At 35.6% G+C, this 19,579-nt stretch overlaps 1 protein-coding gene across 1 annotated transcript in view; it reads right to left on the reverse strand.

Moving 5' to 3' along the window:
- abhd16a (abhydrolase domain containing 16A, phospholipase) overlaps positions 1-19,579 on the reverse strand; it is a 36,036-nt gene that overhangs the window by 3,719 nt on the left and 12,738 nt on the right. Inside the window, exons 6-18 of the mRNA XM_039768647.1 lie at positions 18,212-18,285; positions 16,994-17,101; positions 16,690-16,804; positions 16,301-16,402; positions 15,718-15,781; positions 11,824-11,873; positions 9,149-9,272; positions 8,830-8,934; positions 8,590-8,653; positions 8,130-8,186; positions 3,289-3,351; positions 1,022-1,098; positions 642-740 (exon numbers count right to left, since the gene is read on the reverse strand). Of these exons, the coding sequence (XP_039624581.1) occupies positions 642-740; positions 1,022-1,098; positions 3,289-3,351; positions 8,130-8,186; positions 8,590-8,653; positions 8,830-8,934; positions 9,149-9,272; positions 11,824-11,873; positions 15,718-15,781; positions 16,301-16,402; positions 16,690-16,804; positions 16,994-17,101; positions 18,212-18,285 (1,102 nt within the window). The remainder of the gene's footprint in view (positions 1-641; positions 741-1,021; positions 1,099-3,288; positions 3,352-8,129; positions 8,187-8,589; positions 8,654-8,829; positions 8,935-9,148; positions 9,273-11,823; positions 11,874-15,717; positions 15,782-16,300; positions 16,403-16,689; positions 16,805-16,993; positions 17,102-18,211; positions 18,286-19,579) is intronic.

Below are 19,579 nucleotides of genomic sequence, written 5' to 3' on the forward strand. Positions count from 1 at the left end.
ACAAACAATTCTAATTACTGTATACAGAGTGGAATTAAAACATAAATACAACTCAACAAAATTCTGGATGGTCACTGTTAAGTGTTTATTAAGTAGATAATAAGACTTGAATACTTTCATCCTGTATATTTAGTGTGAAATTCTAGTGGTTTAAAAACTATGGAGAAGGTGGTGCCAAGAACAGGAACAGCAAACAGCAAACAAAAGCATTTTCCTAAAAGAATTATATTTGCACTATTGTCTACCAATTCTTATTGTTTGCTTTGATTCTGATATAACAGCACATGATCAATTACGCAATGTGTATTTGGACACCTACACTACAAAAAGTTATTCAAGAATGCAATCAAATTCTCTTTTGTTGCCAGGGTCTGTAAATGTTACTAAAAAACTGAATTGCAATCAGTGTTGACGTTCAGGTGGATACATACCTACAAAAGGCTATTATAACACATGTATCGTGGCTTTTCACAGCTGAGCTTTATTTCTGATATTTTAAATGTATGTAGAAAGCTTATTTTATTATTAACCATACATAATATTTCAATGACAATTACTAAGAAAATAGTCATGAAAGCAGAAAACGGTTTTGCTTCTGGATTATTTAAGAATAATATATGAAAGCAAATAAATTGACCTACCAACACACCACGGGAATGGTTTAGACTGATCAGCCTGATAAGACTGTAGGACGGAGGTACACCATTCATCATCTACTTCATATGCGCTATATAATGAAGCTGAAGGATAAAATGCATTATATTGGGAATCATAGTTGTAGTCCAACATTAATTATAAAATTAGAAATTTATGGAAAATAGCATTATGAAATCTTTCAAATAAACAGTAAGTACATAACACACAAAAGCTATTGAGCATTACAAAAATGACAGCAAAGCAACAAGTTCAAAATGATGGTCAAAGAGATAGTTTTGTCTGATGTTTAGCAAGTTCCAATTCATTTTGGTAAGTTTAGGTTATAAATTACTAAAGCTGATAAAGAGCCAGACACTGAGGATACCTTCTTCAACACTATTGCTGGCACTCAGCCACTCCCTCACTGCTTGTACACCCTCACCAGTCACCACATTTGGATACCTGAAAAACAATATTTAAAAAGGGTGTTTTTTTATAAAAAATGTTTTTGGCACAGTCTTTTTCTGTTAGACAAATAAATCACTGAAACTGTATGCCTTATGCATTTCATTCACTCATCAATATTCTTTTCAGAAACAAGAGGATAAGTTCATTAGCTATTTACCAGGGAGACATAAGGATGACTTCCACTTCTAAAATATAATTTAAGAATTTTCACATAGATCACATTCTAAGAATATGAAGCATTACAAAACAGGTATCATTTCACCTTTGAGTCAAGGACAGATTCCATGGATATTTTGTCTGATTACACAATAGGCACAAGTAATGTGATCTATGGTGGCTATGGAAAATTTTAAAGTGATTAAGATAAAACTAGTCTTTTCTCACTAAATCAAGTTCTGCTATCACATAGTATTGAGTTGAGCTGCTTGGTTAATGAATTTATTTTGCACAGTACAGCATTTTGATCCATTTTCTTCTGTCAATGTGACAAGCAGTATACGAAACAACTAAAAATAAACCACCATTATATTACAAAGTTAATGCAAGGAGATTGTGCTCAGTTTAGATGTCTTGGTGCTAATCACTAAGGGTTTATAACTTCGTTTCAACGTAGTCCAGAAGATGATGATGGTACAGCAAATTGCAAAGCATACTGCCTGACTGCTCTATTATAAAGTGGTTTTCACTAGCTTATAATCACCTTAAACTACACACATTTCTATTAATGGCATGCTTTGGCTACATGAACACTAGACTAAACATCCCTCTACTGGCACTTGGTGTCACTGTAACCCTAAGCCCATAGTAACATTTTAAAGAACTTGATCATTCAGGTAGCTTCCAGGAAGTCCTACTCATGTCAGTCAATGAATGTGTGCTGCTGTCTAATTTTATGGTAGAAAAGTCTTAACCTTCTTCCAGTCTTATCCTTAAATGACACCATGGCTCTACCTTTTCCAGCTTAGGACCATGTACAGCCCATAATAATAACCGTAGCTCATTTGATGGCTCTCCGGGACCACTATATTGTTTTACTTCCACTTTCACCTGCAGGGCTCATCAACCCTTGGTAAAAATATATATATATGTACTGTATATAAAAATTGTTGCCACTTTCATACCAAGTAATGAAATCTGTAACTTGCTTTGCAATAAAGTTTACTATGGAAAAAAAAAAATAAAATACCACTTCATTTGTATAATCAAATCAAGTACAGAATTTGAAATAGCATGCAGAGCTGCATCACTTTAATAAGAAAAAGAAAGCCAGTCCAGCTAATTTGGACTCTAAGTGCCAACAGTATTTACATTTTTGTGATGTGATAGTAGCAAAATACTCAGATAAAACATATACTGAGCAGGAAGCTGACTGAGGTAAATTGTGCAAAAGTCACAGCCTCTGAAGGCAAGACTATCTATCTATTAAGCATGTGCGTGAACCAATCATAAGAGATTTAGGCAATGCCATAAATATTTATTGCTGGTTTTAATTTTTAGAATTTTTTTGCTTTATCTCTAATGTTGGTTATTTGAAGAAATCCTGAAATACGGCAAGTACTTTCCACCCAAGCAAAAGAGAAGAAAGATTGCCAGGCCAAGTTACCAAAAGAAATAGTCATGTGCTGTCTGCTTCACAGCTGCAGGGAGAAAAACAAATATCACATTGAGTTTCGACCCCCTTTAAGTACTGCATGTTGTTTTATGATTTTATTATAATTTACATATCTGAATGTTGGTATCCGGGCATAAGCTAACAACACTGTTAGTCAACATGTTCTGTCATTTATTTTTTTTTTTAGATTTTCAACTCTGAAAACAAAAACTTCACTCTATTCTGAAAGTGTCTGGAAATGTGGTTAATGGAGGAGATACAATGACATACCTGCAAAATACAACAGTCTATGCCCAGATTAATAATTACAAAAGGTGCTTCTGTCCATTTGAGTTTTGGTAATACTGACTAAAGAGAGAAAAATGTTCTCTAAGCAAAATGTACAGACAATAATGATGCTTCACTGTACTGAGTAGCTCTTGCGCAGAAGATATCTAAAGAAGACAGTTACATCTCAGGAATCCATAAACATGAGACAAGAACAAGCAATGTAATGTGAATCTTGAACGGTGATATAAAATGTAGCCTAAAGAGTATATTTTTCTCAAAGGTCAATTTTTCAAGAAACTGACCTGAACTGAAGAAGACGAAGGAGTAAATCATTTCCCCTGTTGGACGTGATGTCTTCAGGCCCTCTGTAATAAAAGATAAAATTAGATTTTTTTAGTATGCAAAAGGGTTTACGTAGAGTCAGTAAGCCAACAGTGCCACTCTGAGCATTATTATACTGCTAATTCCTTTTCAACCTGTTGCAGAAGTACACACTACACATTTATCTACCTATTTACTGCATGCTTATATATGTTAAATGAGAGATTTCTGGATTCTACATACTGTACATAAAAAATAATAGGAAATAAAATTTAGAATGTGAACTTTTTGATATTTTTCATTGGTGCCAAATGATCCTGTTAAATCCACTCTTATGTTGTGGATGGTAATAATGCATGCCAAATTCAACCCTCTACTAAAGGCTCCCTTATTCTCATGTGCAGAAGGAAGTTTTTTATGTTTAATCTGCATAATAATGGGGGACACATTGTGTCTTTATGAAATGTGAAAAACAGCTGGCAAGTCCAAAAATTCCTACAATTGTTTATTTGAGAGTGAGGTTTGGTCAGTAAATCACGGTGCCCACATTCATTAATTCCTTACTGAGGATTTTAATGTCTAGGAGATTATAAAGGATTTGTGACACTACTATAGCCTGGCAACCAACTAGTCACTCATAGTTATCCAAGACATATTTAGTACAATGCAAGTGCGGAGCATCTCGATGTAGAAGAATACTGTACCATCTCTCTATTATATAAAAAAAAAAAAAACTTGCTACAAGACTTTTTCCCAGGGAGGAGATGTGATCTTTCGAAGAGGGACAGAGACACTTTCACTTCCCGCAAGGCAGACAAGTCACGTCCTACTTACAGCCTTCAGATTAGTTCAATGATACAAATGCAGAGCAGGTTAGAGATAATGGAAGTAGGAAAATTCGAAAGTCTCCAAAAATAAGAGTACAGATCGCATTAGCACAAACAATCTGAAAATATTACTCGGGAAAATAACGGAACAGTGAAAAGAGATCTAATATTCAGGTGCTGCACAGGCTTTTAAACGTTTGAAGCTCCGCATGAAATGCAGACCACGTGGCATGCAGCAGCAGCAAGTCAACTGCTTCTCGAGCAAAGAAGAGGTGAAAAAACACCTGTTACTTGTTTCCCAATGCATCACCATTTAAAAGGGGTTTCGGAGGAGCTGCACCATTCCCTTGGGATGTGCTCAGCCCCCTTCGTCACAACGACGCCTACCTCTGGTTTTGGGGGGGTGGGTTTTAAGGGTACGCGGGTGAATTGCAGATTATGCGTGAGGGCAGCAGGAGCAGCTGCTCGAGCAAAGAGGAGTTAAAAAAAAAATTTGTTTCCCATTTAATTGGGGTTTTTGGGAGGCGGCCTCGGGTGGGGGGAGGGGCTTGGTTGACGAGAGAAGCGAGCAGGGTGCAAAGCCCCCTAGTACATACAAACTATTAACTTGACTGCAATCGGACTCCTAGAACTGTAATTCACCAGCCACTAAAATGCTATAGTTATAATACAGAATAAGGTCATCGACTTATTCTCCACTCCAACACAGGTGATTGTATATATACTTTTCTGTATTTCAAGAACAGCATAGACTCTGACACAAGATTAACAGATGAAGCAGTTTGCAGAGAGAGAGAGAGAGAGAGAGAGAGAAAGAGAGAGAGAGAGAGAGATTAAAGGGGATGGGTATTTGTTATTCACTGTGGTTGTAGTCTAATCTATCAATGCATAAGTGTAAGGAAACACTTGCTCTCCTTTATTATGGGGAGAAAAACGCTTCCAACCCGACTACTAGAGAACTAAATTCATTGTTTAATTCTCCCATTACATTCTACAACTTTTTCATTTTTTTCTTTACCTGAGAGTAGTTTTGACCATTGGAATATAGAATTCATGCATAGTCAACAGCTCTTGTGGGGAGCAGGGTCAAGGCTTTCAGTTTATTACAGAGATCATCAAAATATTGCTAATATGTTGTAGGATGGAGGAATTAAGGGTTTTATGTTCACAAGCCATTTACTGAAATATGTTGTAAATCAAAGATTTTTTTTCTGTGTCAGTAATAACTTTGAAATTAATAAAGGTGGCAGTTTAAAATTCTGTGAGTGTATTCAAGAATACAGTGAGTAGTGGAATATAGACTAAGTAACATGGATACAGTTGCATGCCAAAGTATTCAATCCCCTTAAAAGTGATCATAATTTGCTGCATGACAAAAGATTTCTACACATATTTATCCATTCTGTATTTTAATGTGAACTCTTTATGCTGTATCAACTGTTAGTTACATATCTACATAAAATGGTTTGGAAATGTACTGTTACCGCATAACTGTTCACAATAGAAATATTGAATGTGTACAAATCTTTTGTCATGCTGAAAATTATGATGACTTTCATGGGTTGAAAACCTTTGCATGCCACTGTATATACAAAGACTTGGACAGTGCAATGCACACAGGGCAAAATGGACATGTCCAAGGGTATCAAATTCACTTGACCTTTGCTTATAATGAACAGTTAGAGACAGAAAATTACCATTTTTTTTCAGAATTGTCTACAAAGAGATGGCAAGTTCAAATGGACGTACTGGAACCGAAGATGTTATTTCTGTCAGTTATACAAATTTGTAAGATTTAAATGTACAGTATCTTTGTAATGAGATATACAGGGTGGGCCATTTATATGGATACACCTTAATAAAATGGGAATGGTTGGTGATATTAACTTCCTGTTTGTGGCACATTAGTATATGTGAGGGGGGAAACTTTTCAAGATGGGTGGTGACCATGGTGGCCATTTGGAAGTAGGCCATTTTGGATCCAACTTTTGTTTTTTCAATAGGAAGAGGGTCATGTGACACATCAAACATATTGGGAATTTCACAAGAAAAACAAAGTGTGCTTGGTTTTAACGTAACTTTATTCTTTCATGAGTTATTTACAAGTTTCTCTTTGTTTACAGCCACTGACATGTCGCAGAGGTTAACGCATGAGAAGCGGATAGAAATTGTGTTGATGTCTGGTGAACGCAGTAACCGGGTCATTGCAGCAGATTTCAATGCAAGACACCCTACGAGACCACCCATCTCCCATGCCACAGTTAGCAAACTGCTTGCTAAGGTTCGTGAAACTGGTTCAGTGTTGGATTTGCCAAAATGTTGACGCATGAAAACTGTCACTAATGAACAAACATCAGTGGCTGTCCTAGCCTCATTCAGCAAGAGCCCACAGCGTAGCACTCACCGCATGTCACTGGAGAGTGGCATTAGTCGAACATCCCTTCGGCGGATATTAGCTACTCACAAATGGCACCCTTACAAACTCCAGCTACTGCAGCATCTCAACGAGGATGACCCAGATCGGCGCACTGAATTTGCAGAATGGGCAAAACAAAAATTGGAACAGGACCCTCAGTTTACGCAGAAGATTTTGTTCAGTGATGAGGCAAACTTTTATGTGAATGGTGAAGTTAACAAACAAAACCACCGCTATTGGTCTGACAATAACCCACATTGGATAGATCCCTCCAAGACTGTTGGAACAAAAGATTGATGGTATGGTGTGGTATATGGGGTACAAAGATAGTGGGGCCATTCTTCATCAATGGAAACCTCAAGGCCACTGGATATGCAAAATTGCTACATGATGATGTGATTCCCACTTTATGCACTGAAGCTGGCACGTTCCCCGAGTTTTTCCAGCAAGATGGTGCACCACCACATTATGGGTGTCAGGTCCAAGCATTCCTAGATGAACAGTTACCTGGAAAGTGGATTGGTCGTCGTGGGCCAGTTGAATGGCCCCCAAGGTCTCCCGATCTGACCCCCTTAGATTTTTATCTTTGGGGTCATCTGAAGGCAATTGTCTATGCTGTGAAGATACGAGATGTGCAGCACCTGAAACTAAGGATACTGGAAACCTGTGCTAGCATTTCTCCTGCGGTGTTGCTATCAGTGTGTGAAGAGTGGGAGAAGAGGATTGCATTGATAATCCAACACAATGGGCAGCACATTGAACACATTTTATAAGTGGTCAGAAACTTGTAAATAACTCATGAAAGAATACAGTTACGTTAAAACCAAGCACACCATTGTTTTTCTTGAGAAATTCCCAATAAGTTTTATGTGTCACATGACCCTCTTCCTATTGAAAAAACAAAAGTTGGATCCAAAATGGCCGACTTCCAAATGGCCACCATGGTCACCACCCATCTTGAAAAGTTTCCCCCTTCACATATACTAATGTGCCACAAACAGGAAGTTAATTCCAACCATTCCCATTTTATTAAGGTGTATCCATATAAATGGCCCACCCTGTACTTTGCTTTAATGAACTGACGAAAAATCAGCCACCTATTTTTAAATGAAAATGAAACATTTCAATTTTTACATGATGCTTAAAGAATTCATAGACTTGACTCTGACGGAGTCCACTCTTTTCTTATGCGATAAATGTATATTTTAAAACAGAACTGACAACTATAGGATATACATTAGAAAAATTATTGAGCTTTTTTTGGTTTAATATCAAAAATGTTCTTAAACATTAAACTTATGTTTTTTTATTTATGCCTTTTTCCAAGGTTAAGAGAAATACTTTACATACACCCAGGAAACAGAGTGGGTATTAATGCTAGTGTACATATTCATTAGTATTATAACTTATTCCTAAAGAGGTTTGTGCAATTTTAATACTGTATGCAACAAATACATTTAAACAAAATCATGGTCATTAAGAAAATGAAATTAATGAGAATGAGAATAAAATGACATTAATAAGGAATAATCACACAGAATAATAAAAATATAAACAATCTGTAAAATAATTTACTTACGTAGTAGTAATAATTTCATCCTTGGTCCTCCGAATAAGAAGAACTGGCCCCTGAAACCTGCATAATAGAGTTTTGTGAATTACTGTTATTAAAGATAAAAGTATAAGGTAATAATTATACAGAAAAGTAAATACAGATGAAAAGTGTCGCAACACTACATTTTTTGGATAATGTGCATGCTATTTTTACTGTCAAAGTAGGAAACTGAAAAATACTAATTTAAAAGAGTGAGCTTTCTAACCACCATCCTCTATAAACACTAGTTAATGTACTTTAAAATTATTTTAAGAAAATCCAATTACAGTCTCTCAAAATGTGAACAAAATCTGGAAAATATTTTACTCACATGGCACTATAAACTAACATGCATACTTCTGGAATGAAGTTCTGTATCAGGAACATCTGTGCTACAGCGCACATACTTAAGTCACAAAAGGCAAAAACAAAAGCACAGTCTCACTTGCACAGCTGTTCTGCATTGTTGAGGTTGAGGTACTGACGCACAGTTCTAGTTACAAGAGATCCTAAAAAGAAGGGAGTAAACTTATTTAATGAAAAATATTTACTCATGCTAACTGTAAATATATAACTTTAGTTTACTAATTATTAACACTGGGAAGTACACTATTTTTACATTGTTACTAAAAATAGTGGTAAATTTAGATAAAATATTTTAAAATTTAAATTTATGTAAACTCACTCCAGCTTTCAGGCATGACTTTGAGGGCAAGGGGTAAGAGGTCATCAAAGGAGGCATCCAGGACTAGTGCACTGACTTCTGGGTAAGACATGGCTGCCCAAGTTGCTATCAACATAAATAAGAACATCAGTAAACTAAAGACATGCCCTTTGACAGATATTTAATAGGATATTACAGTAATGTAATAAATTTTAACATTTGTATCTGCTACAGTATAGAAATTTTTGATTTGATATACTTTGTTAATCCCCGAGAGGAAATTCTCTTTTCCCATGACCTATGCATTCCATTTAAGACAATTAAATTCATTTGATGTTACCTGTGAAACCACCTATTGACCAAGCATAGATGATAATATCATCAAGTTGAAATCCAAGTTCGTTAAGAGCATACTGCATAACCACATCCATAGCATTTGCTTCATTCTGGGGAAATGGCACACCCTAAAAAATGATTAAAAAAAGTAAAACTATTACTGCCACAACTAATACCCAACCACTGCTCCTAGGAAACTTCAAAAAGTCATAATATTAGCCGACTTTCCTTTACCAAAAGAGAAACTGAGTCATGTTTATTTCTTTGCCTGTAAATCCAGGATATTAGGTATTTATCTATACTAATAAAAGGCAAAGCCCTCACTGACTGACTGACTCACTGACTTATCACTAATTCTCCAATCTCCCGTGTAGGTAGAAGGCTGAAATTTGGCAGGCCTATTCCTTACAGCTTACTTACAAAAGTTAAGCAGGTTTCATTTCGAAATTCTACACGTAATGGTCGATAACGGTCGACAACGTCCACCATTTTGAACTTTCTTATTTATGGCCCCATCTTCACGAAATTTGGTAGGCAGGTTCCCTGCACTAACCAAAACCGATGTACATACTTTTTTCGATGGTATGATGCCACTGTCGGCCGCCATATTGAACTTTCTAATGTCACTAATTCTCCAACTTCCCGTGTAGGTAGAAGGCTGACCCCATCTTCACGAAATTTGGTAGGCGGCTTCCCTGCGCTAACCGAAACCAATGTACGTACTTATTTCGGTGGTATGACGCCACTGTCGACCGCCATATTGAACTTTCCAACGTCACTAATTCTCCAACTTCTCGTGTAGGTAGAAGGCTCAAATTTGGCAGGCTCATTCCTTACAGCTTACTTACAAAAATTAGGCAGGTTTCATTTCGAAATTCTATGCGTAATGGTCATAACGGTCCGCCACGTTGAACTTTTTTACTTATGGCCCCATCTTCACGAAATTTGGTAGGCGGCTTCCCTGCGCTAACCGAAACCAATGTACGTACTTATTTCAGTGGTATGCTGCCACTGTCGGCAGCAATATTGAACTTTTCAACAGTCTTTGTTACTTATGGGCCCATCTTCAAGAAATTTGGTACGCGGGTTCCCAATGCTAACTGAATCCTACTTACGTACATATATACGTCCATAGCCTGCAGCTCGGTCACCGTGTGAGGCGGCGTTAGGTCCCTCATCTCAACGCCTCCCACGTTGTTGGCTGCCTGCCTATATAAGGCCGTCCGTCACTCCGGTCTCTACATTCCCTTCCTTGCTTCACCACGGGATTCACGTCTCCCTGCTGATAACTACAGCCTTTTTATTTAATTCACGGCTTCTCCGCTGTTTTATTGTTCATTTATTACGATTATAGTTATTGTGTAGGTATTTTAGACTTACTTTACTTTGTTCAGGTACCCATTTCCTTTGTCATTCCAACCGTACCCCATTAACTTGTCTATAAAGGTGATCACCTCAACTGTCACTTACCGAGTGGTTTCCATGCCCGGAGATGGCACCTACCTTTTCCATTCTCTTTGGTTACATATTGCACAGCCATATCAGGCTCACTCTTGATATCCGGAGGAACATTGTGTCTTATGTATTGAATGACTGGGACAGGTTCAAGGTGTGGACTGATGACGGTACAAGAGATAATTATACTACACAGGAGCACTATAAGAGTGAAATGCTTAAGCCCTTCACCTATGGTTCTGCATGTGAGGTGATGGCTTCCGCTGAATTGTTCAGTTGTCGCTTTCAAGTGACACTTTGATGTTTATGGATGTTTAAGCTCTCAAAAGCTGGATGTGAAGTTATCGATGAAACCGGTTGTATGCTTACAACGCTTGACAGATGGCGAATGTCACTTCAACACAAGTCCTGCAAATACTGTCGTAATTGAAGCAAACCATGAAACTCAAACCGATTATGACAGCAGCAATCCAAGCTGTGAGATTTGAAACAAGATTACTGTTCACATGGCCAACTGTACGTTGCATGCTCAAGAATAAGCTCAGCGCACAGCTTGGTCATATTACAACCAGAGGGCCGAACTCACAATGTGGTATACAAAGAGATCCTTAAATAATTATTGGCATATTTTCCCTCAGTTTAAAAAGGTTTAATTTTCTTCTTAATAAAATTTTTAAGGTAGTACTTCGCCGCTGCGAAGCGCGGGTATTTTGCTAGTATGTAAATAAACCTGGATGCAGACATATTTATGAACTACCCTCTTTTTCTTAGTCAACTGCATTGGCAGTGGTAGAGGAGATATTTTATTTCGTTACTCAGGTTGTTTGGGAGCAGCCTTCAAGTGTTTTACTGGATTGATGAACATCCTTCAAACAAACACTTCATAACTTACTTAATTAATCAGCACATACAATCCAAACTGCACAATTAAAACATGCCTCTTTTATGAAGTGTGCTCTTGTAATACAAAAAATAATGGTCCTAGCTAAGGGCTGAAATCGGATTCAAAGGCATTTTAATAAACTTTTTTTGTTAAAGTATTTAATCTCATATCAATATCATTTAGTACTTGAAACACCTGACAGAATATATGATAACAGTATAAATTCATTCTGGCCCACTGATCTATAGCTAAGATATTATACAAACCTCCTGTCATTTAAAAAAGTATTAGTTTAAAGAAAACAAAACCATAACACTTTATTTCCAACATTGCATACCTACCGTGCTGCCTGCAAAACCAGGGTGATTCCAGCCCAAAACTGAGTAGCCAGCTACATGTAAACAAATCACAGAACATAAAATTATATTTGTAAACATAACACTAAGACCACAGTAAACATCAGTACAGAGTTTTAGGTACCAGAGCTATTCTGGCAGAGGGCATTTACAGTATTTAATAATTTCTCCCATGATTCATTATTGAAGGGCCAAACTCACTGTGTTGTTTATGTAATTCATTTTAATATGTCTTATCAACTGGTAAAGGTGTCATGAACAGTTAACATAATGTAGGATATATAAATACATTAACATGGCTGCTGAGAAATAACGTTCTGTGTAATCTTATCATCTGTGTCAAATGTACACAAAGGTATTTTCACACTAAGTTATTATTACCTATCTGCTATAAAATGTACTTTTATTTCTCTAGCTGTTAGTTATTATTCACTCTAAAAGTGTGCATAATTTGTGGGGTATTTCACCTAATGCAGTCTAACAGTCCCATGTTTACTAGAAGCTGTTTGTGTGATATTGATCTATTTGATATACAGTATATTTATTGGTATTTATTTTCCTAGTTAAACAATAAATATATTTAGAGAAAATCATTTGTGACAAAAGTTACCAATTGTATTAATGTTCTGTAAACATATTAACATTTACTATTTTTCCATAATAATAACTAAGTTAAGATGCATAAGATGGATTACACTTTATTGCTAGTCACAGAATGGGTAATTTGTTTTCTTGGTTTCACAGTTAAGGCAAACCTATCACATTGTTATTGCCAAGGCTTCCTACTTTGCACTTTTTGACTAAACACCAATCGTAACCTCTCTGTCTCTTCTAAGCTTGTTTATCTGAGAGCTTCAGTATTGAATAAACATGGATTGTTCAACAATACTTGGTCTATGACATAAAATAACAATAAAATATTTCATTCTGATCAAACAAAACATTGATATACATATTAAGAAGAGTTTACATTGCACATATTAGCACACGTAACATAATTGTAGGTTCTTTTCATTTACTATGTAAGGAAGGTCATATCAGATTGCCAAAAAAGCAATAACATCAAGCTACAATTCAACTTATGGTGAATACATTTTAGGAAGTGAAGAGTATGAAATAAAAAGTCCTTCTCTTATGACGACACCAATAGACTGTTACTCATTCACCACCTCACAACTTGACTTGTTCCATTTACTTTCAACAATATCTCTAATTTTTCCTGCCTCGCACTGTATGCTTGCTGAGACTGGCATGACCCTGTATGAATAGATGGATGGAATAATTAAACATATACTACTATATATTTATGTTTATACTACTAATAAATTATTTCAGAGGGTCGCGCACAGCGCAACAAGCATCTTGCAGGACGCAGGAACAATCTCTAAAATGGCAGCTCATCGCTACCACTCTCCACCATGCCCGCATATTTAATACCAGCTTTAATTCATTTCATCATCAAAATGATATCAACTATACATCTTAGTATTTAAATTATTCTGTGAGCTGTAATATCATGAATGTAATGTATTCTGTGCCCTATCAGTGTAAGAGAAAGCCCGTTTAAGAAACACGTAGTGATTCACACACAGAGTACATGGAAGAACACATATGAAGCATTTAGCATACTACTTTAGTTACCATGGGATTTTTAGAAACTAGTAAATTAAACAATTTTAAGATGAAGTTTATGACATTCTACTTTAATGCCAAAATAAACAATGTAATTAAAGTGGAAATTTCAGGATTAAAGTTGACATTTCAAGCTTTTTTTCCCCCCACCGTGTCCCTTTTTTTTTCTTTTCTCTGTACCCTAATACGCTTCCATATGACACTCAGACGGTGATGTACGATTCAACTTTTCACGGCGATTTTGATATCTGACCACTTCTTTTTAATTTTGGGCAGTGTGTGACTTTCCAACATTATCTGTCACTTGATCAACTTCCTTTTGTTGTTTATACCACTGCTTAAACCAACAAATAGTATGTTTTTCCTTGCCTCCATTTGGTATTCTCTGAAATTCTTCTATTTTCCCCATGATTTTGCCATTATCTTTTCACAGAACGCTGAATTTAAGAGCTATTAATATTGATTTGCATATTCAAAGAGGTGTAATTCTGGGAAGAGAAGGGGAGGGGCGGGAGGCGCATGCACGTCTGTTACAGTTCATGATGACCGGGATTTACATATTGGAAGGATGTGGAAGTTGGCAAACCTGTATGTCTTTGAAAGAAACCGAAGCACATTGGGGAAGCCCTCCAGGAATACATGCAACTCCAGGCAGAGAACACCAGTGATGTGACTCCCTACTGTCGGGCAGCAGCACTACTGCTCCGTCACCGTACCAACCCCACATTTGTAATTACTAATTGTACTCGTTATTTAAACAAAGTTAACGATTTATCTGTAAAATGTAATATACATACTTTAAAGCATTTCAAAGGATCGAAGGATTCTAAATGTGCAGAGAACCGGAATATCATACATTTAATGTTTTCTGTGTGGCAATTACTGACTGCCGCTGCTGTCGGTGCAGAAGGAAGCCCCAGAAGCTCGTAGCGATTAACAACTGGGCTGGTTTTAAGATGACACTTATGATGGTGTACTTTAAAGACAAAATAAAATATGCAAATTAAAGTGGAAATTAAAGGCAAAGTTTCCACTTTAATCACGAAATAGACCTTTTTACTGTCTCCCTAATTCTTTTTCTGTGACTCAAATACGCTTCAGTATATTCTGATGCTATTATAAAGGCCAAAAAAAAAAAAAGATTTCACAGAAGATGATATGTGAGACCTTTAAAATGTATCGCATCATTCTGATAGGGAATATGTGACTCTTGAAAAGAAAAGCACCATGAATATATATTTGTATGTCAGCATTTTGATTCACCACATCGAACCATTCGTCAAACATCGAAGCATGCACATTGATCCTGTAGGATCTGCAAAGCAGCTTGTTGTCACATGTTGATAGTAAACACAGACTATGACATCATATTCCAACTTGAACACACTATGCTTCACAATTTTTTGCTGGTACTACAACTTGTGAATGTTGTGGCGTTAATTTCTGAGGACATGCATACACCCGATGAGCTCCAAATAGTGCGAAACATGTGTCGTGTACTCTTTGTATATATGTGTGTGTGTAATATATATATTGTGGTGTATGGCCGGCCGTTCATCCCGGCCAAAACCCCCAAGCCGCCAGGTGGAGCCCTCCCTGCAGTATGGAGGTTCCCCAAAGACCAGCAGGGCATCATGGACATTGGAGTTTTTATACACAGCCCTGCTGGATACCATGGGGGCCTCTAGGAGACGCTGCAGGGAGGAACAGTGTTTATTTACCCTACGCCCCGGAAGTACGTCCGAGTCACATGGACAAGGGGAATGACGTGCTTCCGGGGCGAAGAAAAGGACTTTTGATCTGACCCGGAAGTGACAGAAGATCACGTGGACTGGGGATTGGCACACTTCCGGGTCAGGGACTATAAAAGGATTGTGGGAGCTCCCAGACGGCGAGCAATGCGTCTGGGAGTGGTGGATTATTGTATTTGTGATTTGTAATTTAATGAGTATAGTGGAGGAGAGGGTGCTTTGTGCACTGTGCTGTATGAATAAAGTCAACGTTTGGACTTTTATCTGTTGTCTGGCGTATTGAACAGGGGTTTAAGGGAGCGATACTGCCCCCTATCTGTCACAATATATATATATTTTATATTTATGTATTTATATATACACTATGTATCTTTGTTTGCATACACATGTGATACTTTAATATACATTTTCATGTTATAGATGCTTAAATATTTTTTGTAATATATTGTTTAGTTATGCAACCACATTTAAACCTACATGAACAGAAGGGTCATACCTTCTAGAGGTGTGTTCATACAACCAATCTCATAGAATCCAGCATTTCCTTCACAGCAAATGACCTAAATTAACAGAAATAGTCAAAATATGTCAGTTAAAGTTTCAACAAATAAAACCCCAGTTAACTTTACAAATTGCAATAAATTCAAGTTTTCTGAGAAAGTCCAAATGAGGCATGTATTGACCAAACATTACAAAATAATGAGAATTATTTAATTAATAAAGAATATTACATTTTACTAGAATTATCCAAACTGATCCAGTAACTAAATAATGTTATGTAATGTTAAAAATGTAAAGCCATATTACTGTATTTACTTAAGGTTATGAAATAATTACATGGTTAAGTATTTTACAATGTACCCACTATCAGGCAGTATGGAATTACAATTAACTATACACAACTGCAATTACTACTAAATAAATCAGTGAATTTAAACCTTCCTGCAGGAATAAATTCACAAGATTATAATAAACCTTTAAATTGATTATTAAATTTAAATGCATAAAACTAATGAAACTTTGACTTCAAACAAACCAGCTACTTATTAGAAAACTATATAAAAGATTATAGTACATACTATTTTTTTTCCTCTTTCCCCTTGGGTTTTTCTTCTATCCACAAAGATGGTATCAATTTCATTTCCATCACATGCTAGCAGTTTTGCTCTCTGACCTCCAAACTAAACAGAACAAACAAGATATTTAAACCTATTGTTTTGTTAATCTATGCTCATATGTGCACAAGCAAAAATGTACCCACTTCATCTGAATAAACTCAATTGATTTTAAATATCAATACATAAAACATATGTAATATTATGTAATATACCGTCTCTATTAAAATCTATACTGTATTTTAAATTTTTTTGTATTTTGCACTGTAAGCATTGAAGATAAATATATTTACAGTTGCATAGTAGTTTAAAAGTAAATTAATTCCATCGGCTTCCTTTACATTGCTTATTACCTCCTCAACAAGACGAATCTGTCCCTGAATTAACATTGGCATCATTGCCTTCTGAAGTGGATAGAAAGATCCAGGATAGAGCATTCTACGTCCAAAAGAATGAGCTATGAGGTAACTAGAGAAAAGCAATAAATACAGAATAAGATTGTCAAATTGCGAATATTTATTTACATGATCCATTCAAATTTAAGAAAACCTGCACTTGATTGGGCATTTCCAATCATATTTTTATATGCTCCACAACCACAATGTATTTGAAATACAAATACATTAAAATATATACACCATAGACCCCACTGCTCACCTGACAATCTGGCAAGGTAATTTGCCCACTGAGCTTAGCATACTGTCAGCTGATCCTCTGTACTTTGGTTCTGGCTTCAATAAAGAAACACCATTTGTTTTTGTCTTCCTGTAAAGATGTACAGAAGTAAATGAGAATTAAGGGATTAGAAGACATGAAAATTACCAAGTAAACGAAAAATTCTCCTTAAAGAAAACTGCAGTAGATAACTACAGGTTATTATGGAATAGGTTGTATTTATTCTAGTAAGTAAAGGTAGAGCAATTCAGAATGTTCTTTTAAACAAAATATGGGACCAGGAATAACCAGGAATTGTAACATACTTAAACATACAGTATCAGCACAAAAAACATATTTAAGTTTGCCTTTCAACAGCTGAATTCATGTGCATAGAGCATTATTTGTAATGATTTAAATGATATCACTAGAAGGTTATATTACTGGCAGTCTTGCAGATGCCAGAATTATAATATATACGTCTGAAGACAACCATGAGTGAATTCTTCTTAAAACTTGGTGGGAACAATTAGATGGATCACTGACTGTCACATTTCTAAACCAATCCAATCCCTCATAAAAGCAGAGGTCAAAGTAGGAGTGATGATTTTTAACTGCAAAAAGCAGAGGTGCTCTCATTAACCAGGGTTAATGGAGAAGCAATCTGTGATTATGATAAACTATCTACAGGTTAAAAGTCTCTTAAAAGACTCCTATTCAACACAACAATGTGTTTTGCATGTGCAGAGAACACATCACAAGTTCAAAAATAAACATAACCTATTTCAAAGAGAAAAAGTTTCTGTAAAATCAGACTATACATTATTATTCAAAGACATGTAGTGGTATGTATATATATATATATATATATATATATATATATATATATATATATATATATATATATATATCATAATAAACTTGAAATTACAAGTCTATCAATGAATCCAGAATTTTCAAGAGCTCGAACACCTTAAAAAAGGTTTTCACCTTACTATTATGCATATACTGTAACACTCCTTTGGAACAAAACCTAGATAAACACTGTGACTGAGCCAAGAGAAGAGGAGAATAGTCACAAATTTAATGTGAAACTACTGTACTACATTTTGCCTATGTACTTTATATATAATTTTCATAATTAGCTATAATAGTTTACATAATTGCAATGCAAATATATTTGATTATTATAAAAATGACAAAATGTGTTGTGAATTTTACCTGCTACTGACTTTTTCCCAGCTAAAATCTACTGGCCAGTGATGAAAGTCAAAGTTGTAACAAGCCAGCCTTTTCTAAAATTCCAAAAGAAAAAAGGCCATAAAAATGAATGTAATAAATACATTATTATGCAGCATATACAACACATTCTAGATATTTATTGTTTTAAAAGTTATGTATAATTATTAAACCAAAACATATGCTTTACATGCTGATATTTTTCATTTTAAGAAACTGAACTCAAACTTATGTGACTGTGCCAAGCCATTTGCCAGAGACACTAAAAATTATAAAAAATAAATAAATAATCACAAACCAGTACTTGTTTGACAAAAATCTACATCATCAAGTACAGTAGAATGTAGAATGAATGAGTTAGCTTGTAACAATGATAAAAGGAAATTAAACTGTTAATACATTTTCTCCCATTTTTACAAAATCTGCTTTGCGCTGTCGTGCATCATACATAATTGGAATCCATATATCTTTGATATATTGAAATTAAAAACGCTCTGCTTCTGTAAAAATGGGTACAGATCAATAATTTTAATAAGCAGATGATATAATACCACACTGCAACACTACTCTTGTCCCATTCATGTTTGACACAATTTTGTAGCTGAACTTCGTGCACAACTTCTAATGTATTGTGTGGACAAACTCAGATTTGAACCCAGAAAACTAAGAGTTTACAGTAATAGCATTAAAAATAAAAAAATAAAATATACATTACTTTTAACAGTATTTCTGTATATTTGCTGGAACAACAGAGCCAAAATAGCTACTGACTAGCAGACCAGAGACTGGTGACTGTCCATTTTTGCTTTTCTTTTGTTATTAGTAATCATCATGTAAATGATGTCAATTTCATGATACAGATAATGCAAGTCTGACATATACTCATGCACTCACTGCTTAGATTTGGTGGTCTGTACCTTTACAAGTCACAGTGATGGAATGGGCTTGACATATAGTATGTTCATTACTCTACCCTAATAATGTAGAAAGCAGTGTCTCATCTTTGTGGGACAGCTTATTGTACTGGTGTGGTCTTTTTAAAAGATGTTACAAAAGTAATGAATTGCTGGCATGAATGCACATTTTAAAACATATATAACTCATCATCTGCACTGTATTACGTCAAAAGTTAAAAAATATCACATTAAAATTAATTTGCAGTTGGTGGTACATTTGAATTGAAAACAATGTCATATTCTGTACTGCACCAGTTTTACATATCTAACAGACAAGCTTGAATGAACATGTGAAAATATACATGTAGACAAGGCTTCTACACTGTGTAGTATCACGTTAGGATGTTACACAATTATGCTCTATTGAGTTACATTTTTAGTACAAAGTTCTTTT

This window comes from Polypterus senegalus, chromosome 11 (genome assembly GCF_016835505.1).
Source record: "Polypterus senegalus isolate Bchr_013 chromosome 11, ASM1683550v1, whole genome shotgun sequence".
Classification (NCBI taxonomy): Eukaryota; Metazoa; Chordata; class Cladistia; order Polypteriformes; family Polypteridae; genus Polypterus; species Polypterus senegalus.